The sequence below is a fragment of the Gossypium raimondii genome, chromosome 5, assembly GCF_025698545.1.
Source record: "Gossypium raimondii isolate GPD5lz chromosome 5, ASM2569854v1, whole genome shotgun sequence".
NCBI classification, from domain to species: domain Eukaryota; kingdom Viridiplantae; phylum Streptophyta; class Magnoliopsida; order Malvales; family Malvaceae; genus Gossypium; species Gossypium raimondii.
Genome location: NC_068569.1, coordinates 22,819,105 through 22,836,160, shown reverse-complemented (window position 1 = coordinate 22,836,160; position 17,056 = coordinate 22,819,105). Strand labels below are relative to the sequence as shown.

The following is a 17,056-nucleotide window of genomic DNA, read 5'->3' as shown; positions in this document are numbered from 1 at the left end:
TTGGAAGAAAAGAATGTTTTATTGACCAAAAAGAATGTTACAGAACAAAGGAATCTCGTGATTATGTATTATACAAAAAAGTGTGGGTGAAGAAATTACAATACTTTATTCTAAGCTGATTCCAAGCCTTAAGGCAAGGGTTGAGTATCAGGGTTAGGTGAGAGAAATCTCCTACATGCACATATGACACGGCCGAATGGAATCCCTCTGTGTTTTCAAGGAACACGAAATGTCCACCCTGTATATGACAGAAATGCAGCCAAGATAAGGAGTCTGACAGGAAGATATAGCCATTTGGGTTCTAACTTACTCCATTTAAGGTTCCATTAATATAAAAGGTTTACATGGAAAAATGCACAATGTCTGTTGACTTCTTATGTATGGCAGAAGTGAACAAACCTTAGTAGTGTCTTGGGCTCCTTGATAGTTCACCCAATCTTCGGTCCCGTATATTAATGTTGTTGGCACTTTCCATTCAGATGCACTATTCACAGAAAAAAAATGTAGAAAAAAGAAATGAAACTTAGTAGTGTCTTCTAAAAACCTGAACTCATCTCTTGTTGCTAGATACAAGCTAGTCGTTCATATTCTATGGCTCTTAAATTAGTCAGCACCAAATTTTGAAAACTGTGTTCCCCTAGTTTTGATTAGATGCCATGCACTTATGAATGTATGCCTATTCACTGGCATTTTACACCAGAGTGAAGCTTTGAGAACATTACAAGGGCATTATTCTCTTTTTATTTTATTTTATTTTTTTCTCATATAATTGATGCATAGATAAATTCATGGTTGTTAACGATACCTGCTTCTTTATTGTGGATCTACAGAAATGTACCAAGAGCAACAAGAGAGATCCAACCTCTTTACCTTCCCCCATTTGAGATTTTCCTTCCTTCTTTCCTTTTTTTTTAAAAAAAAAAAAATTATTTCGCACCCAAACTCCAACGATGTCATTTGTGATCATTATATTGTTCTATTTTTTATTGCATTATATGTTAAAAGTTCTTTCTTTTAGCCAAACTATTCCATTTTGCTGTATGCGAGTTATGTTTAAATATATAAACATAAAATGTAGTATTAGCTTTGACTCGACCACACCGTTTAAGGAGCTTTACCTTGTACGGAATGAAGAAAGTCGTTCCCACCAAAAAGTAAAACATATAACCTGTAAAAGACACGTGAAGATAATGAAGAGAATGATAGAAGTAGCCGTTAAGTATGTTATTGAAACCCTAAACTATAAAATTTTAAATTATTTTTTTAAAATAATAAAAATATAATCTACTAAAATAATAAAATTATATTTTTTAATATCATAAAAATTATAATTTAATTAAAAAAGACCCACTCTTCTTAATGTCACTTTCTCTTTGTGAATGAAATAAATTACTACTGCATGCAAAATAATAGATATGACACGAAAAGTTGTATGGTTTCGAGTTTGCGGGTCCCACCGTATCAGCCTCAACTTTTTAATTTCTGCCAAAGGAAAATAATGGAAATAACAACAGAGTACAGTGGCCTTACGTGTCTCGTGAATCCCATCATGATATTGAACCAACTCCAAACAGTTTTCCAGTTTTCCTTCTAAAAACTGCAACTGCCCATTTTTGTTGAATAAAAATTAAATACACTAAAAATAAATGATACAATCTGTTAAATCAGAAATTCCCATTAACCAGTAGCCAGATATAAGATACAATCTACAACTCAACAGCCAATATGTATACGATAAAAACTCTTTCAGTTTTTTTGTACTTTCCATTTCTTCTCTATGGAAATAACGGCTACTATTATTCTTCTCTCCCTCACCTTCTTCATCTCCAACGTCGTCGTACCATCTTCTTACGCTCAACAACACAGTGCCGTTACTCTAGCGGAGATCCGTGCGCTTACGTCCTTTAAACGCAGTGTTTTCCAAGACCCACTTGGTGCTCTCGACGGCTGGGATGCGCTCACGCCATCAGCTCCCTGCGACTGGCGTGGCATTGTTTGTTACAACAACCGAGTCCGCGAGCTCAATTTGCCTCGCCTCCAACTCGGTGGCCAACTCAGTGATCAATTATCCAACTTACGTGAGCTCCGCAAATTAAACCTCCATTCTAACAACTTCAACGGCGACATCCCTAACGCTCTTGCCCAATGCGCTCTCTTACGCGCTGTTTACTTGCACTACAACTCACTCTCCGGCAACCTCCCGCCTTCCATTTTTAACCTCACCAATTTACAAGTCCTCAATGTAGCTCATAATTATCTAACCGGAAAAATCGCCTCCGATTTCCATTGGTCCCTCCGGTACCTCGATTTATCCTCAAACGATTTCTCCGGAGAACTACCGTCAAATTTCTCGGCACAGTCTCAGCTCCAACTTATCAACTTCTCATACAACCGGTTTTCCGGTGGCATTCCGGCGAGTATAGGCAAGCTCCAAGAACTACAGTACCTTTGGCTTGACTCGAACCAGTTGTATGGTACATTACCGTCGGCTATAGCGAACTGCTCTTCGCTGGTACATTTAAGCGCACAAGATAATAAGCTTAAAGGACTTGTTCCGGGAAGTATCGGTGCGGTTCCGAATCTTCAAGTGCTAGCATTATCGCATAACAGACTTTCCGGTGCTGTTCCCGAAAGCATTTTCTGTAAATCGTCGGGGAATTTTACGCCGTCGTTGAGGATCCTGCAGTTTGCATTTAATGAGTTCACGGAATTCGTTAAGCCGCAAAATAACCAAAGTTGCGTTGCAGTTTTGGAGGTTTTGGACCTTCACGAGAATAAAATCCACGGTGTTTTTCCCTCTTGGTTGACCACTTTGACCACGTTGAGAATATTGGATATTTCTAGAAACTTCTTCACTGGTTTATTACCAGTTGAAATAGGCAACCTTTTTAAGTTAGAAGATCTTAGAGTGGCGAACAACTCGTTGACCGGTTCGGTTCCCACTCAGCTCCTACAGTGTGGCTCGTTAAAGGTCGTCGATTTTGAAGGAAACCGATTTTCCGGGCAAATGCCGATTTTTTTCAGTCAAATGAAGAGCTTGAAAAGTCTATCGTTGGGGAGAAATCTATTTTCTGGGTCAATCCCGTACGGGTTTGGGAACATTTCGGGGCTTGAAACGTTGAATTTGAGCGGAAATAATTTCACCGGAAAGGTCCCCGAAGATATAATGCGGTTGAGTAATTTAACTACTTTAAACCTCAGCAATAACAAATTTTCTGGAGAAATTCCTGTTGGTTTGGGGGATTTATTGAGTTTGGTGGTTTTAAATTTAAGTTCCTGTGGATTTGCCGGTGCGATTCCAGGGAGTATTGGGAACATGATGAAATTAACTTCTCTTGATTTTAGCAAGCAGCAGATTTCTGGAGAGCTGCCAATTGAGCTTTTCGGGTTACCAAGTTTGCAGGTTGTTGCTTTTCAAGAAAACAGGTTGTCTGGTGATGTTCCTGAAGGTTTCACCAACTTGGTTGATTTGCAGTACTTGAATCTCAGTTCTAATGGATTCACTGGTCAGATTCCGAGTAGCTATGGTTTATTGCAGTCATTGGTTGTGCTTTCGGTCAGCTTTAATCGAGTTTCAGGTATGGTTCCCTTGGAGCTTGATAATTGTTCTGATCTTGAAGTACTTCAGCTTCGTTCGAATCGTTTGAGTGGCAATATCCCAGGTGATCTCTCTCGATTATCTCATTTGAAAGAGCTTGATTTGGGTTTGAATCATTTAGATGGTGAAATCCCAGATGAAATCTCCAGATTTTCATCTATTACTACTCTTTTCCTGGATGGAAATCACCTATCAGGAAACATACCAGAATTATTGTCAAAACTATCCAATCTAACAGCTTTGAATCTTTCATCAAATAACTTGAGCGGATCCATCCCATCAAGCCTTTCAAACATGATTAGCTTGAAGCACCTGAATTTGTCAAGAAACTATCTTGAAGGTGAGATCCCGAGTGCACTCGGTTCTCATTTCGATGATCCTTCCGTGTTTTCGATGAACAGAGAACTATGTGGTAAGCCATTGAAGAAAGAATGTGCAAATGTGAGAAACAGAAAACGTAGGAAGCTGATTCTATTAATTGTTATAGCTGCTGGTGGAGCTTTCTTTGTTGCAGTGTTCTGTTGTGGATATATTTACGGCCTTTTACGCTGGCGCAAGAGGCTCAGAGAATGGGGAAATGGGGAGAAGAAAAGAAGTCCAGCCAGTGCGAGTTCGGTAGCAGATAGGGATCGTGGGGGCGGCGAAAATGGAGGTCCGAAATTAGTTATGTTTAATAACAAGATAACGCTGGCAGAGACATTAGAAGCAACAAGGCAATTCGATGAGGAAAATGTCATGAGCAGAGGAAGATATGGACTTGTGTTCAAGGCGACCTATCAAGACGGAACAGTCCTATCAATCCGTCGCCTTGTTGATGGATCCATCGATGAATGTACATTTCGAAAAGAAGCCGAATTGCTTGGCAAGGTAAAGCATCGAAACATAACGGTTCTACGAGGCTATTATGCCGGACCACCAGACTTAAGGCTCCTTGTTTATGACTACATGCCTAATGGAAACCTAGGCACACTCCTCCAAGAGGCAAATCACCAAGATGGACATATGTTGAATTGGCCAATGCGTCATCTCATCGCACTTGGTATTGGTCGCGGCCTAGCGATTTTGCACTCCTTATCAATAGTTCATGGTGATATCAAACCCCAAAACGTACTCTTCGATGCCGATTTTGAAGCTCATTTGTCCGAATTCGGACTCGAGAAGCTGACAATAGCCACCCCGGCAGAGGCTTCATCATCATCAACCCCAGTTGGTTCACTAGGCTACATGGCACCTGAAGCTTCATTAACAGGACAACCATCCAAAGAAGCCGACGTGTACAGTTTCGGCATCGTAGTTTTAGAAATCCTGACAGGAAGAAAACCGGTAATGTTCACACAAGATGAAGACATAGTGAAATGGGTGAAGAAGCAACTACAAAAGGGGCAAATTTCGGAGTTGTTGGAACCAGGGTTGGTTGAGTTAGACCCTGAATCATCAGAGTGGGAAGAATTCTTGTTAGGTGTCAAAGTTGGACTCCTTTGCACTGCAACAGATCCATTTGATAGACCATCAATGGCAGATATCGTTTTCATGTTAGAAGGATGTAGGGTTGGACTTAAAATTCCTTCTTCAGCTGATCCAACCTCTTTACCTTCCCCCATTTGAGACTTTCCTTCATTCTTTCCTTTTTAAAAAAAAAAAATTTATTTCGCACCCAAACTCCAACTATGTCATTTGTGATCATTATATTGTTCTATTTTTTATTGCATTATATGTTAAAAGTTCTTTCTTTTAGCCAAACTATTCCATCTTTGCTGAATGCAAGTTATGTTTAAATATATAAACATAAAATGTACTATTAGTTTTGACTGGACGGCACCGTTTAAGGAGCTTTACCTTGTACGGAATGAAGAAGGTTGTTCCCACCAAAAAGTAAAACATATAACCTGTAAAAAACACGTGAAGATAATGAAGGGAATAGTAGAAGTAGCAGTTAAGTATGTCATTGAAACCCTAAATTATAAAATTTTAAATTATTTTTTTAAAATAATAAAAATATAATCTATTAAAATAATAAAATTATATTTTTTCTATCATAAAAATTATAATTTAATTAAAAAATTTTATAGTTTCCATCGTGGACCCACTCTTCTTAATGTCACTTTCTCTTTGTGAATGAAATAAATTACTACTGCATGCAAAATAATAGATATGACACGAAAAGTTGTATGGTTTCGAGTTTCCGGGTCCCACCGTATCAGCCTCAACTTTTTAATTTCCGCCGAAGGAAAATAGTTACAGATAAAATAATGGAAATAACAACAGAGTACAGTGGCCTTACGTGTCTCGTGACTTCGGACAAGGTTCAACACTCCTAAACCCCCCACATTCAATCCCATCATGATATTGAACCAACTCCAAACAGTTTTCCAGTTTTCCTTCTAAAAACTGCAACTGCCCATTTATGTTGACTAAAAAATACAATAAAAATATATGATACAATCTGTTAAATCAGAAATTCCCATTAACCAGTAGCCAGATATAAGATACAATCTACAACTCAACAGCCAATATGTATAAGATAAAAAGTTGGAAGAAAAGAATGTTTTATTGACCAAAAAGAATGTTACAGAACAAAGGAATCTCGTGATTATGTATTATACAAAAAAGTGTGGGTGAAGAAATTACAATACTTTATTCTAAGCTGATTCCAAGCCTTAAGGCAAGGGTTGAGTATCAGGGTTAGGTGAGAGAAATCTCCTACATGCACATATGACACGGCCGAATGGAATCCCTCTGTGTTTTCAAGGAACACGAAATGTCCACCCTGTATATGACAGAAATGCAGCCAAGATAAGGAGTCTGACAGGAAGATATAGCCATTTGGGTTCTAACTTACTCCATTTAAGGTTCCATTAATATAAAAGGTTTACATGGAAAAATGCACAATGTCTGTTGACTTCTTATGTATGGCAGAAGTGAACAAACCTTAGTAGTGTCTTGGGCTCCTTGATAGTTCACCCAATCTTCAGTCCCGTATATAAATGTTGTTGGCACTTTCCATTCAGATGCACTATTCACAGAAAAAAAAGATAGAAAAAAGAAATGAAACTTAGTAGTGTCTTCTAAAAACCTGAACTCATCTCTTGTTGCTAGATACAAGCTAGTCGTTCATATTCTATGGCTCTTAAATTAGTCAGCATCAAATTTTGAAAAGTGTGTTCTCCTAGTTTTGATTAGATGCCATGCAATTATGAATGAACCGCTTATATCATAATCCTCTGCTAGCAATGAAGGTATGCCTATTCACTGGCATTTTACACCAGAGTGAAGCTTTGAGAACATTACAAGGGCATTACTCTCTTTTTATTTTATTTTATTTTTTTCTCATATAATTGATGCATAGATAAATTCATGGTTGTTAACAATACCTGCTTCTTTATTGTGGATCTACAGAAATGTACCAAGAGCAACAAGAGATACATATTTTGCATTCTAGAGTATGTTTTTAAGTCAATGTGAGGATATTGCAGAAATAGTATTTTCAAAGGTCTATACAGAAATCAATATAAATACGCATGTATTAGCCAATGCAATGGACCCAATAAATATCAAGCAGTGTAACCAAGTCTATTTAGAAGAGGCACCCGAGGTAGTGCTCCAAAAGAGAATATATGTTTTAAGCACAGCTCTCCACTTGCTTTGGCAGCGGAAATATGGTATGCATAATCTTCAACCATGAAGAAGAGGGAAAAAGTAGTTGTTAGATATCTCTATTATTTACTTATACATAAGCTATACACAAACTTAAAAATCTTATCTAACCTGTCAGAAGTTTATTCTGCTCCTCTGCCAGTACAAAATCAGCTGAATCTTTAGGATTAAACCTAGTAGCCGTATACTTGTGTACAATCTTTGGACCCCAGGGACCTAAACCTCTGCATACAGAATCATCCAGAAAACACAGAGCAATTAATCAAACTATTTCATTCCAAAAGCAATCAATGAAACTAAATACAAAATCAAACAAATCAAATTGGGGTAGGAGGACTTTGACAGCAATATAAACAGAGGAGACCCACAAAATTATTCCAACAACAGTTTAAGGTAGAAGCAATAACCAAATAGGAGCAGATGGAGAGATAAGATTTTAGTTCTCAATAGCAACAGGTTACCACGTTTTTCCTAACAGTGAACAAACTTACTAGATGCATTTAGAGAATAGTTCTCTAATGATATAATTTTGGCAGACCAGTCCAGAGCAATGTGTAATAGCTGACCTTGATTTCTGGTTGTAGGCTTAGAAAATTGGACAAGATAAACAAATCTTACAATCTTCTGAGGAGTAAAATTAGACTCCCACAAACGATTCAAAGTTGCCCCTTTCCATGTCTCTCTTAAGCGGGTTAGCCACTCAATACTGCTATCTGGTTCTGATGAAAATCCAGCAGGTCCCACTAAAATTAAGTGCTGAACGTGCTCAGGGTGCTACAGAGTACAGAATAAAGGTAAGGCAGTAGAACCAAAAAATGTGGTATCAACTTGTTCCGTTGAAACATTTAACAAGTAAAAGCAGTCACCTTGAGAGCATATTTAGAAGCAATATATCCTCCAAAAGAATGTCCAAGTATAATAAGGTTACTGAGATTTTTCACTCTACGCCGTTCCCCAAAAGAATCAACAAACCATGCCTCAGTTTCTGCATCATTAACAAGGAAACAACGAGAAAAATGTATGCAATTGCTTTAGGAACTTCTAGTAAATGAAGGGATTCTTAATTCCTCTCACTAACCTTCAGTGCTTTTGCATGTAAGTTAGGCCTGCTCGGTCCACCCCAACTGGAAAGAAAGGTGAAAAAAGACTAAGAAACTATAATGGAATTGTGATATCAAGCTCAAAATACAGGATGCATGGCATTAGCTGCTTTTTAACAAACACATCATAAGGATTTTGTTTAGTAAACCATAAATGAACCTGAGAACTGATCGAATCGAAGTTATCACTAGTGCAGTTTAGCTTTAAGACAAAAGGAGCTTCCTGTTTGCCCAAGCTGATCAATGGCAATGACCTGGAAATGTTCGGCGAGATAATCAAAGCTCTTAAAAAAGAAACCCTGAGAAGCAGCATATCCATGTATCAAAACAAGTGTTGGGGCGCCTTTTTTGCTATCAAATGTAACTTAATTTACGAACCTCGGCGAGTTGCTCGAAGAACGAAACCACCTAATTTTAGAACCAGATGGACCTGAACCTATATTCACATGTTCTTGCACGTATGAAGTCCTGAAATTTTCAACAGCTCATTCGATCGAATTCCTATCCAATTTTCCCACCAAAATTAATAAAATAGAATCCACTTACATAAACCCAATTGTAATCCAAATGAAAAGGAACAAAAGGAAAAAAAAAGGTGATTGAAACATGAGAATTGAGGTAACGTGAAATCAAAGGTTCCAGCTTTTTGAAGGTAAACTTGTAGAATTCAAAAATTAAATGATAAGCAAACAAAATCGAAGAATTACATACTTGACGAGAGAGAGAAGGCGTTTCTCGGAGGCGAGGATGTGGTCTATAGATGTCGGAATCCAACGGAGAACGGACGGCCATAAGGATCTGCGTCTGGATACAGTCGTCGTTGATTTAGAGGATGGGCATTTGGCAATGCTAATTTGTTCGGCCATTTTTATTGAAATAAAGGTGGATCAGATCAACGAAAAATAAAGCGATGTATGGTTTTTTCTTGGTTCAGAGATGAAAAAACTCTTGCATTATTTTTCGTCTTTAAATTCGAGAGCATTTTGATTTCGTATATGATTAATTGCTCGGAAACGAAGTGGCGCTGAATCTTCATTTTTAGTCAATTTGAAATGAAATGGAAAATACTATATTTATTGGATAAACTACACCCAAGGTCATTAAACTATTAGTAGGTTTACCTTTTGGTCACTCAACTTCAAAAAATTACAAAATGGTCATTGAACTATTTGAAAGTTTTTATTTAAGTCACAGGACTTTTTTTTTAAAGCCCGACTAGTGAGCTTTAAATAGCGATTCGACGATCGATACAGTAGATTAGTACCCATCGACAAGTAGAAGAAGATACATTAGATCTAAGTCGATCTAATGGCCAGTATCGAAGATCGAATAAGAAAGCTATTTGGATTTTAGTTCATAGATTTGTGATGATAACAAATGTTTCATAAATAAATGAATTGTAGAAGAGAAAAGGGAATTAGAGCTTCTGATTAGTGCATGTGACGTGAACAGAGAAGATCGTACAACAATAATTTTAACAGCCTGATGACTTCGATGAAAACTTTCAAATAGTTTAGTGAGCATTTTATAACTTTTTTGAAATTGAGAGACCAATATGTAAACTTACTACTAGTTTAGTGACCTTGGGCATAGTTTACCCTAAATAATTTTAAACTTATAAGAGTTAATTGCACCAAACATCCTAAACTAATACCATCATTTTAAATTGGTCCTTAAACTTTAAATCATTCTAATTACACCTCAAACTATTGATGTTATATCAATTAGGTCCTTCCATTACGAAAATCACTAATTTAACAATTAAATGACACATCAAATCTTATCTGACATGAATTAAGATGAAAATTTTAAGAAAAACTAAATATTGTAAAAATGGATGTTTTAAAATATTAGTTTTAAGGTTTTCTATAAATCCCTTACTCGAGTTCGTATGATAAATCGAGCAAAGGATGTTATATTTATGAACTAAGAGCACTAAACTTGAACATCATCTAATTCACTTCATTTTAACCAAATTAAGCTCATTTTAAAGTGGTTTAGATCATTTCCAAGCTATCGTCAAATTTTGGTTGCAATCAAGGCACATTCAGGAACCTTTTGGAGCAAACTAGACCAAATTAGGTGGTCTGTCGAAACAATTGCTTCGGACCACCTAATTTGGTTTATGTTGCTCCGAAAGGGTTCTAAATGCGCCCCGATTGCAACCAAACTTTGATGATAGTTTGGAAATGACACGAGCCACTCCAAAATGAGCTTAATTTGGTTAAAATGAAGTGAACTTATTGGAATTAATTCTGTAAATATGTATGGTAGTTTTTGTGTATATCTATTTTCTTTTAATTAGGAGATTAGATGCTAAAGTTTAGGAGATAGTATTTTGGTTTAATTAGGAGATTATATGCTAAAGTTTAGGAGATAATATTTTGGTTTCTATCTTTGTATTTTACCGTGTAAATATGTTCTTGATTTTGGAAGGAATGAAACACAGAGAAAATTCCCACAATTCTTGTTATTTTTTCAGAACTAGATGATGTTCAAGTTTAGTGCTCTTAGTTCATATATATAGCATCATTTGCTCGAGTTATCATATGAACTCAGGTAAGGAGTTTTACATTTTCAAAACTTTAATAAAAGCTTTATCATACACTATTTTTTTTTCAGTTTTACTTTATGTTTAGTTTTTACTTCTAAAAGTTACGTGAAAATATTGTATTTTTCTTTAGAATTTTCATTTTATATTTAGTCACATAAGATTTGATCGTCATTTAATGATTAGATTAATAATTTTAATAATGGAAAGACCTTATTAATATATAACATCGTTGTTTGGGGATGTAATTAAAATGTTTTGAAGCTTTGAACCAATTTAAAATTGGAGTCACAATATGCCGATGTTTGATGCAATTAACTCGACTTATAATATCAAACAATATGATTACATTTAATATTGATTTTTATCCATATAAATATAAATTTAAAGAATAAATATTAAAATTATATATAAACTTTTATCATTATATACAAATTTTGATTATTTTAACATTAACGTATCGACTTAAAAAATATTAACATATCGATTATACTACTTTCAAATTTTTACATTTATTTATTACATACAATTTTTTAAAAAATTATATTAACAAATAATTACTAGTTCTATGGCACACATATCTTATGGGTGAAAAAATACATAAATAATATATTTATAAAATTTCACATTAAAACCAAATAAGGTATTGTTTAAAACAATTAAGTCATGTATTGTAAGTTCAAATTCTTCATAGTTTTATACTTAAAATAAAAGGATAAAATATCATCATATTTTTTAATTTCTCAAATGAATTGATATTCAGTTGACTTGTTACATCAACTTAATCAAGAGATTAATATTTATAGATGTTTAGGTCATATATAAATAATTAAATTTATTTTTAAGTATGCATAACTGAATTAAAATTAAAATAATAAATAAAACTAAATAGAAATTAAAGGTTTAATATATACTAGATTATTTGACATCCACGATAAAAAAATATTTTAGGTAAATAAATATACATTTTTAAAAAAATTTACTAAATAAAGATTATTAGTTTAGTGATAAAAACTTGTTTATAAATTCATTAAACACGTGTGCAATCTTTGGATATATTAATTTTAGTTCTTTTATTTAAAGAATGTATAATTGTGTGAAAAACAAAATATCATCACAAAAATATTATCATTTGATAGAAAGTATATTAGTCTTTTTTTCAACTGAGTTGGCATCCATTGACCCTAACTTAGTCAAAAGTTTAATAATAAACTAGATTTTATCACACCCACAATGTGGGTGAACGAAAATATTTTATATTAAAATAAATTTATTAAAATAAATTAATAAATTATTATTAGTGAAGTTGCAAAGGCTTTTTATATGAGTTTATTAGTTTTGTGTTCAATTTTCAAATAATGTTTTTCCAGTTGTTTGATAGTATAAAAGATGAAAATAGCATTGCCATAATATTAATTACCTTTTAATGTAAGGATATTTTAATAATTTTATAATTAAATTAGTATCGAATAAACTCGTGGCACTAACTCAATCAGTCAGTATAGATATAAATATAGATAGAAATAGAATTACTTTGAATTAAAATTAAAATAATATTTTTAAATTAATCCCAAAATCATATTCAAGTGGAGAATAAATGTTTACGTTGGCGATGACGTGCCCGAGGCCAAGAATTCATTAATATGTGATTGACTTTTTTGACTGCCTTTTGCTTCTCGAATTTTCAATTGCAACACAAATTTTTTTTTTCATTTTTTCCAAATAAAAGGAAATTTATTTTACTTAAAAGTGCCTCATCATTATTTTACTTTAGTTTTCGGACCCTAACCAAGTTTAGTTCAAAGCCAATTTACCATTAAAATTGAAAATTTTTCTGAAGTACTAAAAAATTTTATAGTGTACATTATTACTGTCAGAAAGTGTAACATTCTAAAATATTTTTGTCAATATTTGTATTGTCTCAATAATCGAGTGAATTGAATTTCGAAATACGAAAGTTAAATTTGACGATTGATAAAAGAGAGAGAGAGAGAGAGAGAAAAGATGTAGTATATATTGGAATGATATTAGAATTGGTAGAAGGGTTTAAGGATTAAATTGTAGATCAAGGTAAAGTAGCTTGCCCAATTGAGAGTATTAGACCTTAATGACTTAAGTAGCTATTTATCATGACCATAACCTTAATGTTTAAGTGGAAAACATTAATCTTGCCCATGCGTTTCCACTATCCATCATTTTGTTAAACCATGGCCATTGGATGCTATAATAAATAATAAATGAAAATTTTGACAAATAAATAAAATGCAAGTTAGTGGGAGAGAGAAGTCATCCATTCGGCTCACATAGAAAGAAAGGAAAGGGAAAAATCTTTCAAAGTTTCCTCTATTTCCATGGGTTATTCTCCAAGGGTAAGGAACCTTTATGTATTTTTTTGTTAAATTAATGGTGTTAGGTGATAGTTTAAAGTAAGTCCATCCTTTTAAATGTTAAATTAGCTAGCCCATGGTTATGCTTTTGTGAGGGTTTGAAGAAATTGAAATAAAGTTAGGTTGTTTAGGAAGCATACTTGAACTTTTAGCACATACATGAGTTGTTATTGAATTGATTAGGCTAATTGGCGATGGGCTCATAATTTGATTAAATACTTGTATGTGTTTATATATTTTGAATGGAGAAAGAGGTAGCCAAAGGAAAAGAAAATGTGTTGTGAGTGAAAGTATTTGGAGAAGCAAATATCCCTTTTTGTTGTTTTGGAAAGGTAAGACATTACCTTTTTTGAATTTTTAATTTGATGCCATAGGCTTAGTGAGTCTGAAAATATGATGAATTGATTTGCTAGAAAAACTAATACATTAAGTGGTTAAAAATCGTACTTGATGGATATTGGTATTATTTGATAATCAATATATAGTTGAATCATGAAAGTGATAAGTTATGAATGCAATAACGACAAGATCTTAGATTTAGTCATAATATGAAAGAATGTTAAAGTAATTAGTGATAGAAATGAGTTATGGTGTTCAATGATGTCACCGACATGAGGTCAAATGAATTGAATTCCATGTAAGCTTGGTAGGAAGATTAGAATACAGTTGGCATACTAATTTGGATTTGTTGTGTGATTTTATTTGGAGTTCTGTACTGACGATTTGTAGGGTTTGAAGTTTGTTTAATGTGTATATTTTGGATTTATGATATACTACCCTTAGTTGAACATTAGTTGCAGATCATTGGGCTCGTGTTACCTCTTCGAATTGCTTATGTCATACTAGAGTTCTGTTGCTTTCAGGCTTTACACTTCGATATTTATATAGTGTACAAGTTCCCATAGTGTTACTAAGGTTACAATGGACGAAATTATGAAATTAATACAAAACTAAAAGAAAAATGAAATTGATACCTATGAATGCAAAACATAAGGAACAACTATAGAATTGATGGTATGAAATAAGAATGAACTATGCATGCTAGTGTATATATGTAAATATGATGTTAATTAGTTTGCTTATATTCATTAATCCCTTTTGTTAACATATTACCACGTGGACATGTTGGTAGTAAGCTATGGTTGTTGAGCCAAATAAAAAGAGTATCAAATAGGACAAGGTAAGTATAGTGGTTGTCAAATGAATTTACTAAGTATTTATGCTTATGCACCGTTGCTCATGCGCGTAGATCTTCGCCCTCGAATCTTTGAAGCCATCTCAATTCAGGAGCATCACACTTTCATCGAGATTACCTAAGTATGGAAATTTGTAACTATGTTTTATGGCATGTATCTATCTAAGGTGTCTAGATCCATATGTTATTCAACTGTTATGTTAACATTTGAATAGCTTTAATGATTATGCTTAGCTTATAGTGTTGAAGTTTAATAATGTTGGCATCCATGACACTACCCCTTCTCTTGAAACAAGGGTTTGAAGGCCATTAAGCTTGTTTTCTATGGTAATTTTGAGTTATGGTTGAATTTACATTGTGAGTAAACTCAGCATGAGTATGATTATTATGTGTGGTATTGTTTTGGATTTTTTAGGTATCCTTAAAGTAAAGTTTACTCAAAACTTGTATGGAAATTATTTGGGACAATTTTGGCATGTTTTGGGGTTATACAGTAGGTCACATTGCGATTATGGCCATAATCAACATCGCGACATTCTCTCACGATGTTGCAATCTTGCTTTATCATGTCGCAACCTAGTCAAATTTCGAATGACGTCGCGACGTTCCTTTTTTGATGTTGCGACGACACTCACTGTCCAAAGATAACATTTCAAACTCTTCTGTAGGTTCACAACTACTTTTGTGGGCACGACTTGAGCTGATATATGTCATGAAAACATTTTTAAAACTCTCGTACTTTGTCTATTTATGATGAATTTATAATAAATTTTTAATTTTTTTTTAACTTACTAGTTGCTTTGTGACTTGCATTGGTAACAGTTGAAACACCTAACATTTGAATTGGTGATCAGATCAGATGAGGGGTGTCACATAAAGTGCTTTTGATAAGATAAAATGTTTAATTTAGACATGATGTGTAAAACAAAATAGAAAGTATGTATTTAAATGTTATTTAAATTTATGATATATGGAATATATAAACTTAAATTATAATCAAAATATTTTAAATAATTTATTAAGTAATTAACATTTTGATATAAGTAATATATGAAATATATAAACTCAAATTCTTTAATATTATGATATATGAAATATACAAACTTAAACGTAAAAAGGCCTCTCCAGTCCCTCTCAATTTCAAAATTCAGAAAATTGGTCGCTCTAAAAAAAAACAAGAGCAATTTAATCCTTGTCAATTTCAAAAGTAAGCAACTAAGTACAATTAATCACAACGTTTATGTCTTTTGTCAATTGTACATAATTTTGATTGGTATAATAACAAAATTAGCCTTAAAAGTTTACACACTTTGTCAATTTGTTCCTAATTTAACAAATTTATCCCGCAATATTTGTGTAAATGTTGAGGATGAATTTGTTGATTTTTTAGAATTAAGGCCAAAATGACAAAATATGTAAACATTGAAGGCTAAATTTGATATTATATCAATTAAAATTATGTACAATTGACAAAAGACATAAACATTGTGATTAATTGTACTTAGTTACTCACTTTCAAATTGGTAGGGATTAAATTGCTTTAATATTTTAAAAGAGACCAATTTGCTCAATTTTGAAATTGAGAGGACTGAGAGGTCTTTTACCAAATTTAAATTATAATTGACTCCAATGTAAAGTTTTCAGCCGTTATTATTACGACAATGCAAAATTATTATTTTAGTGTTAACAAAATTCAACTTAGATTATAATACAAATATAATAAAATAATTTAAACAACCCACTGTTAATACTTAAAATAAATAATTAATATATAAGGAATGGCAATTTTATAATTTTGCCACCCAACTGGTTTTTCAGTCGGAATTTTTTGGTTTGAAAAATTATCTTTTGGCTTGAATAAAAAGATAAATTTGGAAGCATGAATAATTAATAAAGTTTTTGTATCTATTTTAATGGTGATGCTGGGATTTGTAAGCTGGAGTAGCGGATGATGGAGTTTTGGTTGGGATGTGGCTGGCGAGGCTCGCTGCAAACTACTGATGCTGATGCATACAGCTTCTTGGGCTTGGCACGCCTAATCTCTTACCAGTTTTTAATGCAAATATAATAATTTCAACCCAACCTTAAATTAAAATATAATTAAGGGTTACTTGTTTTACAATGTAATAAAATAATTAAAAAAATAGATTTGTGAGGATTTTTGAATGAAGAATTTGAGAAATTCTTGTTTCTCCCATCATCTTTTAGTTCCATTCTATTTCTGAGACTTTAATAAGGAGTTAGGTAGGTTCATCAGCTAATCCCAATCTTTCCATTTACAAGCATTCATTTTATACTATTAATCATGATGAGTTGAAGATATCACTCCTCACACCATATGTATTATTATTTTGGTTAAGAATGTACGTCTTCACACACAACAATCTAACGTGAGGACTACTAATTGGGAAAACAAAGTCAAAGGAGTGTTTTCCAGGGAATCTTTAACAACTTATAGTCTGTCAAACTCTATCTCATTCAATGCATACAATTTATAATATTTCTAAATTAAAAACCCAAGTTTGAATTTTACATATTTAGTCCCTTCCTATTTTTTTTATTATCCTTGAA

General features: G+C 33.4%; 2 protein-coding genes across 13 annotated transcripts; one reads left to right on the top strand and one right to left on the bottom strand.

Annotated features, from left to right (window-relative positions):
• Nucleotides 1–9,383, bottom strand: LOC105770035 (probable 1-acylglycerol-3-phosphate O-acyltransferase). Of its 12 annotated transcripts, none has more exons than XR_008195758.1 (9): nt 9,064–9,379; nt 8,731–8,853; nt 8,513–8,651; nt 8,331–8,376; nt 8,119–8,237; nt 7,364–7,476; nt 7,186–7,268; nt 6,527–6,611; nt 1–238 (listed from the first exon to the last, which is right to left on the bottom strand). XR_008195758.1 is itself a non-coding variant. In XM_052630173.1 (6 exons), the coding sequence occupies exons 1-4, from the start codon at nt 9,216–9,218 to the stop codon at nt 8,353–8,355; spliced, it is 408 nt and encodes a 135-aa protein (XP_052486133.1). In that variant the 5' UTR covers nt 9,219–9,382; the 3' UTR covers nt 7,996–8,026; nt 8,119–8,237; nt 8,331–8,352. The 12 variants fall into 12 exon arrangements, 1 of the variants encoding a protein (XP_052486133.1); XR_008195760.1 differs by lacking the exon at nt 1–238 and adding exons at nt 6,128–6,365; nt 7,871–8,026 and having other exon boundaries at nt 6,527–7,268; nt 8,119–8,194; nt 9,064–9,380; XR_008195763.1 differs by lacking the exons at nt 1–238; nt 7,186–7,268 and adding exons at nt 6,128–6,365; nt 7,871–8,026 and having other exon boundaries at nt 8,119–8,194; nt 9,064–9,380.
• On the top strand, nt 1,683–5,315 carry LOC105770033 (probable LRR receptor-like serine/threonine-protein kinase At4g36180). The gene has a single exon (XM_012591064.2). The coding sequence runs from the start codon at nt 1,778–1,780 to the stop codon at nt 5,201–5,203; it is 3,426 nt and encodes a 1,141-aa protein (XP_012446518.1). The 5' UTR covers nt 1,683–1,777; the 3' UTR covers nt 5,204–5,315.
• Nucleotides 9,384–17,056: the final 7,673 nt, after the last annotated feature.

Bases quoted from the DNA above. Each gene is read 5' to 3' on its own strand.
- LOC105770033 (XM_012591064.2), top strand. From the start codon at position 1,778: ATGGAAATAACGGCTACTATTATTCTTCTCTCCCTCACCTTCTTCATC.
- LOC105770035 (XM_052630173.1), bottom strand. From the start codon at position 9,218: ATGGCCGAACAAATTAGCATTGCCAAATGCCCATCCTCTAAATCAACG. The intron at 8,821-9,063 runs GTATGTAATTCT...TGAAAATTTCAG, and splicing joins CGCCTTCTCTCTCTCGTCAA to GACTTCATACGTGCAAGAAC. The intron at 8,377-8,512 runs GTTCATTTATGG...CTTTCTTTCCAG, and splicing joins TCGATTCGATCAGTTCTCAG to TTGGGGTGGACCGAGCAGGC.